Source organism: Dama dama, chromosome 16 (genome assembly GCF_033118175.1).
Source record: "Dama dama isolate Ldn47 chromosome 16, ASM3311817v1, whole genome shotgun sequence".
Lineage (NCBI taxonomy): Eukaryota > Metazoa > Chordata > Mammalia > Artiodactyla > Cervidae > Dama > Dama dama.
Window position 1 is genome coordinate 43,545,161 of NC_083696.1, and position 8,737 is coordinate 43,553,897.

At 47.7% G+C, this 8,737-nt stretch overlaps 1 protein-coding gene and 1 pseudogene across 1 annotated transcript in view; one reads left to right on the plus strand and one right to left on the minus strand.

Annotated features, from left to right (window-relative positions):
* Positions 1 to 2,885, plus strand: part of SLC18A1 (solute carrier family 18 member A1) — a 29,799-nt gene extending 26,914 nt beyond the window's left edge. Inside the window, exons 12-15 of the mRNA XM_061163963.1 lie at positions 639 to 702; positions 980 to 1,099; positions 1,320 to 1,453; positions 2,724 to 2,885. Coding sequence (XP_061019946.1) covers positions 639 to 702; positions 980 to 1,099; positions 1,320 to 1,453; positions 2,724 to 2,885 — 480 coding nt within the window. The remainder of the gene's footprint in view (positions 1 to 638; positions 703 to 979; positions 1,100 to 1,319; positions 1,454 to 2,723) is intronic.
* Positions 2,886 to 5,385: 2,500 nt separating this feature from the next.
* On the minus strand, positions 5,386 to 6,128 carry LOC133071359 (ferritin heavy chain-like; annotated as a pseudogene).
* Between the last annotated feature and the right edge of the window lie 2,609 nt (positions 6,129 to 8,737).

Genomic DNA, 8,737 nt, shown 5'->3' on the forward strand with positions numbered 1-8,737 from the left:
TAGTGAGAAGCTCCTGTATAGCACAGGGAGCTCAGCTTGGTGCTCTATGATGGTCTAGAGGTGTGGGATGGGGAGGAGGAAGGAGGCAGGAGCAAGAGAGAGAGGATGTATGTGTGCACATGGCTGATTCAGTTCATTGTGCAGAAGAAACTAACACAACATTGGAAAGCAACTATACACCAATTACAAAAAAGATATAAAAAATAAAAAATAACAACAACAGCACCTGTGGATGACAGCAGATAGAAAAGAGGGGAAACTCCACTCTAGGTAGAATGAGGACAGAAGTGTGTGTCTGGGTGGAGGGGGCAGAGGAAGGGGAGGGAGAGTCCATGGGCCGTTCATTGCTGTGGCTCCAGAGTCAAATCTGAGGTTCACACTTGATCTCACTGCTTATGTTCCGAAACTCTTGATGGGACATTGAACCCAAATGGCACCAGTTTAGATTTCATCTCTGTAGATGGAGGTAAAGATTCTTTTTCATCAGAGGTATAAGAATCCAAAGAGATAACACATGTGGCACATAGTACCTGGTTGATAAATGTGTTTCATAGGAAAACCCTTTGTTTATGTGCTGTCCAACCTGATCCCACCCCATGCCCGGATTCCTGATAATTCTTCCTCCTTTCCTCCTGCAGGTTCCTCTGGCTCATGATATTTTTGGTCTCATTGGCCCTAATGCAGGGCTTGGCATTTCCATAGGTAAGAAGTACCCATGGAGACTGGAAGCCCCTGAATGTCGGCTTGGGGTCAGATCAGAGGGGGTATATGGAAGGGCAGGGGGGATAGGAGAGCAGCTGGCAGGGGTGTTGAGAGACAGGCTCATGACTCCTGGTGGGAGTGGGTGTCGGTGATGAGGGAGGACAGACAGCCGGCAGAGACAGTGGGGTAAAGTGGGGAGGGGAGGAGGGGCATGTTACAGACAGGGAGGGGGCTGTGGGCAGGACTGACGGCTGTGTCCTACCTGCTCTGACCACAGGCATGGTGGATTCCTCTATGATGCCCGTCATGGGACACTTGGTGGACCTGCGCCATGCCCTGGTCTATGGCAGTGTCTATGCCATCGCTGATGTGGCTTTTTGCATGGGCTTTGCAGTAGGTATGTTGGCAGAGAGACAGGAGAGCACCAGGACCTGGTAACTCAAATCTCCCTTTATGGACGGTTTACCTGCCGGAAGTGGAGCCAAGAGGCTCATCCTCCTAGGGTTCTGAGATATTTGGCCCTGGGGCATCCTCTGGGTCACCTTCGGCCCCTAGCATGGTGTCCTCCAAGCGATCAAGAATCAGTAGATGCTGCAGATTTGCTTTATTCCTCACAGGTCCGTCCACCAGGGGTGCCATTGTGAGGGCCGTTGGCTTCCCCTGGCTCATGGTCATCATTGGGGTCACTGACATCATCTACGCTCCTCTCTGCTACTACTTGAGAAGCCCCCCTGCCAAGGAGGAAAAGCTCGTAAGGGACTCTAACTACTGCTGAAAAAATAATTTGTTTCTTTCATGTCTCTCTCGTTCCTTTTCATCCTGTGCTTCTTTTTTTATATATTTGTTTTTATTTATTTATTTGGCTGCGCTAGGTCTTAGTTGTGGCATGCGGGACCTTAGTTGGGGCATATGGAACCTAGTTCCCTGACCAGGGATCAAACCCAGGCCCCCTGCTTTGGGAGCACCGAGTCTTAACCACTGGACCACCTGGGAAATACGTATGTTGTGCTTCTATTTCTTCCCTCTTTGATAGGCTCTCTGCTCTGCCATGCTTTCTGATTCCCCTTCCATCTCTATCTTTCCTTTGTCCCCCTCCTTACTTTTTCCTTCTCTACACAACCACTTTCTCTCTTATGCTGGTCAGTTAGGAAGGGTCCTGAGTACAGAAGGAAAATGGGAGGCTTGTAATGTGCTGGGGTCAAGGACCATCAAAGGCATCCTGTACTTGCAGTACTTACTAGCAAGGTGTGAATTACCAAATCATGCCCACAACATGGACAGAATTCCACTGGGCATATTCATGCATTCATTCATTCACTCACATCTGTCATTATCCTTATCAGGTCTTTTCCTAAAGTACCAACAGCCCAGTGGAGAGAACCACAACAGATTATTTTAGTTAATAGATACTTTCTTCTTACTGTAGCAGGAGTACCTTGAGGGTCTGGGCGGGTTGGGGGTGAATGTGTGTGCTGCATGCTAAGTCACTTCAGTCATGTCCGACTCTGCAGCCCATGGACTTTAGCCCGCCAGGCTCCTCTGTCCATGGGATTTTCCAGGCAAGAATACTGGAGTGTGTTGCCATCCCGTCCTCCAGGGGATCTTCCTGACCCAGGGATTGAGCCCATGTCTCTTACTTACATCTCCTGCCTTGGCAGGCGGGTTGTTTGTTACTAGTGCCACCTGGTAAGCCCAAGGGTGTGGATGTGGAAGCTGCTTAAAGGAACAGAAAGACAGGAAGTCCGATGAGGGGTGATGCCCACTTCAGCCGGCTCCGGGCTATAGCCTGCGCTATTGCTACCAGGACTCAGTGAAAAGCATATCGGACGGTTGTCTTGACCAGCATGGCTCCACCTGGTGCTTTGGGTGGACTGTGCACATATATGAAGCAGAACAAGCGTCCTTTGCTGGTTCCTCGAGTCTTTTCTGAGCAACCCTAGACTTGGATGAGCTAGTTTGGGAGGGGAAGGGGAAGCTGGTAAGAGATGGGCAGTGATTTCTCTTCCTGCTTCTTGCTGCAGGCGGTTCTGAGCCAGGACTGCCCCGTGGAGACCCGGGTGCACGCAGCCGAGAAGCACACAAGGCCGTTGCCTCGGGCGGACAGCGATGGGGAGCCTGGCTGTGAGGACCAGCTGCAGAAACCGGCCCCCGGACCTTGTCACATGAGGCTCAGACTTCAGTGACCGCTTTGTTCCTGGACCTGGACCACCACGGACTGTTCAGAGCTTCCCTCTGTCTCCCTGCTGTCTCCTTTCCTCCCCTCCCGCGGGTGCTGTCCTCAGGTTCTGTCCTCACCTGTCACTGACACCTCTCCCTCTCAGCTTTGATGCCTCAGCTGGCCTACCTTTGGTGGGAGGACGGAGTGCTGTTTCTTCCTCGGCTTCTGTAGGGCTGTGACGGGTTCTGCAAGGAGTGACTCATTTCATGGAGGCGGCAGTGAGCACTGTGTTCCCTGAAACCAGGCGGCTGGCTGACAAACCTCGTTTCATCTGTTATCTGATTTTCTCTGGCAACTTCCCAGCAGCCTATAAGAGTTTCGTTCTCTGTTCCTCGACGTGGTCTTCCCTGAGTTTCCCTAGATGAGTTAGAGCGTCCTCAACCTTGTACTGCTGCTACGTGGCCAACTTGGGACATCCTTTGGCTGTTTTTTTCTAAGCTGAGTGTTTTCTCTGTGGCCAGACTTACACTTGCTGAAATGAGTCTGTCTTCAGTGACAGGAGGGCTCCTATATTCCTCATTACCAAGGGGAAACGGGAAAAAGTCTGCTTCTCTTGTGCTTGAGTTACTGACATTCTCATGATGTCCTCTGTGGGCTTTGTCTGCCTTACCTTAAATTTCTTTAATTCTGAGAAATAAATATAAGAGGAGAGAAAATGTGATTTCATGGGAAGAAGTAAAGCAGCTGTGCTGAAATCCCTTCCAGCTGTGGGTTTCCTACCACAAGGATTATCATGAGGCATTGTTCACATTTGCTAATGACTAAATTATTCCCTAATGCAGACAGGGGAAAATTTTTATAGCATAGGAGAGTGTGGGGGGAAATATAGTAAGTCCTATAAATATTTTGACGTTTGGCAAAAATTTTTTTGAAATAATTGCTAAGACATAAGATTTCAGAGATGGGAGACAGAGCACTTACCTTCACGTAGCTTTCTATCCCTTTAAGCAAACTGGATGTGTATGCGTGGTCAGTGGCTCAGTTGTGCTCAACTCTTTGCAACCCCATAAATGGACTGAAGCCCGTCAGGCTCCACGGTCCTTGGGATTTCCTAAGCAAGAATACTGGAGCAGGTTGCCTTTTCTCCACCACAGGACCCTCCTGACCCAGGGATCAAACCCACATCTCTTGTGTCTGTCTCCTGCACTGGCAGGCAGATTCTTGGCCACTAGTGCCACTTGGGAAGCTCCAAAGTGGATATACACCAAATAAAAATGATCAGTGCTGCAAGTTTGTATATACCCTATATTCCAGAATATACATCCAGGCATGCTCATGGTCTGGGTGGGAAATAACGGTGGAGATAGTGGCAGAGGCAGGAATGGAAAGACCCACAGGCACAGACTTGGGGTTCCTGGATGTTAGATTGGGGGTGATCAGACTTTACTCTGGAATGGTGCCTGGCTCTGATGATGGAACTCCTCTGCAAGAGTTTGGTGGGTTTAGTGCAAGCCCTGAATCATCAGAACACATTCCAGCTGAACCTCAAAGAATTCGTACCACTTGGACAATGGCTATGTGATTTATGGATGTGTTTTTAGGGGGTAGGCATTAACTAGACTTACTTGATTTGCAAAACTTGACTTACATCATCCTACTTGTATAACCATTTAGTCAGGATAATATTATCTCAGATTTTGAAGGCGCTCAAAGATAAGATCAGGAAATAATTTGTCAAAATATGGAAACTGAGACTGCAAATTTAGACTGAGTGTGTGGCCTCTGTGACTCTTATACAAGGTGGGAGTGGAATAGGGTAGCTGTGGAGGCATCAGGGGCACTGACAATGGTGTGCGCGTGCATGTGTGCTAAGTCGGTTCAGTCGTGTCCGACTCTGTGACCTCATGGACTGTAGCCCACCAGGCTCCTCTGTCCAGGGGATTCTCCAGGCAAGAACACTGAAGTGGGTTGCCATGCCCTCCTCCAGGGGCTCTTCTGGACCCAGGGGTCAAACCCAGGTCTCCTGCATTGCAAGCAGATTCTTTATCATCTGAGCCACCAGGGAAGCATAACAATAATGCACTGCTGATTCTCATATCCACTAGGAGGACAATTTATAATAAAGGACAGGCTTGTTACAGAAATTGTTCACACATTAAAGTAATAGGAAGAAAAAAAGAAATAGGAAGAGTTTTTAAGGGAGTAATCCATCTTTAACTTGCCAGTTAACATTTAGCAATTTAAAACATATTTAAGGAAAAACAATGGATGTAATTTAGTCAGGCTTTCAAAATAATGTTGATAAGAGTCAACACCGAACACTACAAAGTGAGTCAGGACACATTTTATTTTTTTTATTTTTTGGGGGTACCAAATTACTTTATTTGAAGGAATGGTACTAAAGAAAGAACTTAAGTAGATGTTTTGTTACAACTTATGGAAAAGGTGAAGGTAACCCAAATGTGCATGCACTGCCTTGGTGACCAGAGGAGTCACCCCGTGGCTGTGGGAAGCCAGCCTGAGGCTCAGCACTCACTGTGTCCCAGGTTGTGCTTGCCAAAGAGGTACTCTGCCACGCCAGATCCAGGGGCCCCATCTTGCGCAGGTTGGTTACGTGGTCACCCAATTCTTTGATGGCTTCCACCTGCTCATTCAGGTAATGAGTCTCAATGAAATCACACAGTTGGGGATCATTTTTTTTCAGCGGCCAGTTTGTGCAGTTCCAGTAGTGATTGATTCACACTTCTTTCCAAGCACAGCGCACGTTCCATTGCATTCAGCCCATTCTCCCAGTCATCACGGTCTGGTTTCTTGATACCCTGAAGGAAGATTCTGCCGCCTCGCTGGTTCTGCAGCTTCCCTGGTCTCTCAGCATGTTCCCTCTCCTCATGAGATGGGTGAAGAAAGTACTTGGCAAAGTTCTTCAAAGCCACATCATCGCGGTCAAAATAGTAGGGCATGGACAGGGACACATGGGAGGCGTAGAGCTCCAGGCTGATCTGGCGGTTGATGGTGGCCACCAAGGCCTGGTGGCAGTTCTGGCGCAGCTGCGAGGGGGATGCGGCCGACACGGCGGGCGGATGAGAAGGGGCGACGGCTGCGCTGGAGTGGTGGCCGGGACCCTGGGCCGGTCGGAGGGTGTTGGCAAGTGGTGACGAGGGCTGGCTCTGCGTAGCCTGCCGGGGCTGGGGGAGACGAGCAGCCGGGTTCCCTTTAAGCACTGTTGAAGCAGGAAACCGCGGTGACTCTCCGCGAAGACTGTCCACATTATTTTTTAAATTATAGGTCAGAAATAGGAAAAAATATAGCCTATATATGGAAGATTATTAGAAGAAAGAGAATCCCATAAAAATAGAAAAATAGTCTTTATTAGTGCTTTTACAAATGATATTAGGAAAAGAATTCATGGTAAACGTTCACATGCACAGGTGACACTAAATTCTTCTAAAAATGAAAACACCAACCCAGCAAAAATGAGCAATAAGAAGTTTCTTTTTGTTTGGTTTTTAGTTTGGGGTGGTGGTTTTGTGTGTGTGTGTGTGTAAGTAGCATAAAGTGTTAGATGGCCTCTACCATAAAAAGGTTGAAGAGTCTTATGAAAGGGAGGAGGAGCTGCAGAGGCAGAGACTATACATGTATTTATAGGGTGAGAAGCTCAAACTACCAATTAGATGCAACAAATAAGACAGTGGAACTCAAACTATTGTGCTCAATTTGTGTTGTTTAGTCACTGAGTCATGTCTGACTCTTTGTGATCCGTGGACTGTAGCAAGCCAGGATTCCCTGTCCTTCACTATTTCCCAGAGTTTGCTTAAGTTCATGTCCATTGAATCAATGATGCTGTCCAGTCACCAACAGGCCAGAAAATACTGGGTTTCTCAGAGTGTTGGAAACAAATCAGGAGATATTTTATTTCCAAAGTACAAAAACTGGGTGGAAGCCAGAGCTGCACAAATTAAAGCAGTAACTATGAAGTGGGTGAAAATACAGAAGAGGCACATGAGAGGATGAATGAGTGGCAGGGAGAGTGGTGTGAAAAGAGACAGGAAGATTTTTCTAGGGAGGGACCAAACCCAAAGGGCAGTCAGTAAAATAGCTAAAACTTTTAAGAAAGACTCCGTCTGGGTGGCCATTGAGTCTCAGAACACTTCTGCAAGGGGCTATTTCAAATACACTATAGAGGGCTTCTCTAGTGGTCCAGTGGTTAAGAGTTTGGCTTGCAATGCAGAGGACACCTGTTCAGCTCCCAGTCCAGGAAGATCCCACATGCTGAGAAACAACTAGGCCCAAGTGCCACAAAGACTGAGCCCCCAAGCCTAGAAACAAGCCCATGCTCTGAAACAAGAGAAACTGCAATGAGCAGCCTGTGCACCACAACTGGAGAGTAGCCCCTTCACAGCAACAAAGACGCAGAGCAGCCAAAAATAACTGAACAAAATAAATAAAAATTATTAAAAAAAAAAAAAAAAAAAGCACTACATAGCTAAGGCAAGAGTTAATATTGGGGAATATTATCCCCCACTGGTTTGTTTTACTTTATGGAGTATCATAACTCCAAGATATAGCCCAAACTGAAAAAAGTAAATTTTCTGGGAAAATTTAAGTGTTTCTGGAGGCAACCCTGTAATGCTCATGTAAGTCAATTCTCTGAGGCTGACCTGAAGAAAAGGTAGCGTAGTCGTTCCATACAGCATTCCTGAGTGGCCTGAATCTGTCTCTGTCATCTCCAGTGCCTGCTTGTCCTCCACCTGTAGACTGACCTTTGTGGGTGGTGCACCAGGGTCACTGTGTCACACCAACTAGTCATGCTGAGTTCACCTGTATGATGCTGTTGAGAGGAGCACAACTTTCTCTGGAACAAGGGAGGGTCGAAACAAGTGGCTTTGGCACCCAGCACCCCCCTCCCTTGCTGTGAGGGTCTTGAGAGAGGAATGCTGAGGTCATAAGGTGATAGAAGGAAGACCAGATCAAGAGTAAACAGACCCGTTTACCAGCTATGTGTCCTGGGATGGGTCATTTCACACCTCTGGGCTCTAGCATGCCCTCACCCTTCAAATCTGGCTTTCTGTGGTTCCATCTCGGTACTGGCTTATTTTGGGGGCCATCTTCAGTGAGTACCAGGAGGGGGCCCATGTGAAAGGCCCGAGTCAGAGACAAGAAGTCCATCCAGTGCTCCGGCAGCACCTCAGAAATACAAATGTGACTTGAGGCTTGAGTTCCTGTATTCAGGAGATTATTGGAAATAGAATATGTTCCTTCCTCCTCCACCCCTCTCTTTCTTCCTCCCCATCCTCCTCGTCCACCTGTTCTTCTTCCCCTTTCCCCCTTTCTTCTTTGCTCTTCTTCTGAAAGGTGAAGAGCATAGGGTAAGCAGAGGCCTGATCAAGGTCTGTTTGCATTCATCCTCCAAACTGAGTCAATATACAGTTTCCCGAAGTCAAAAGGGAGAAGATTGAGGTTGTTGGGTCACATCTTGCTTGTTTTGGCTACTCAGACTCTTGGTCCAGGTCAGTAACAGACAACTATTCTTCTTTTTTTTTTTTTAAGTTTTATTTTATTTTATTTATTTTGGGCTGTGCCAAGTGGCATACTGGATTTTTAGCTCCTCAACCAGGGACTGAATCTGTGCCCCTTGCACTGGAAGTGGAGTCTTAACCACCAGAACTCCAGGGAAGTCCCCTGACAACTATTCTTAAAGGGAGAACTGCATGGTCCTGGGTATTGAAGGGCCAGCCAGACAAGGTGGATGTCACGACTGATTGCTGAGCAAATCCTCGCAGGAAAGCAAGCAGCTCTGTGTAGACAGGTGCAGCGCAATAGAGTGACGTGGCAGTGTGCAGATGGCCTGGCGCTCACCCGAGATCACCCATGAAGAGG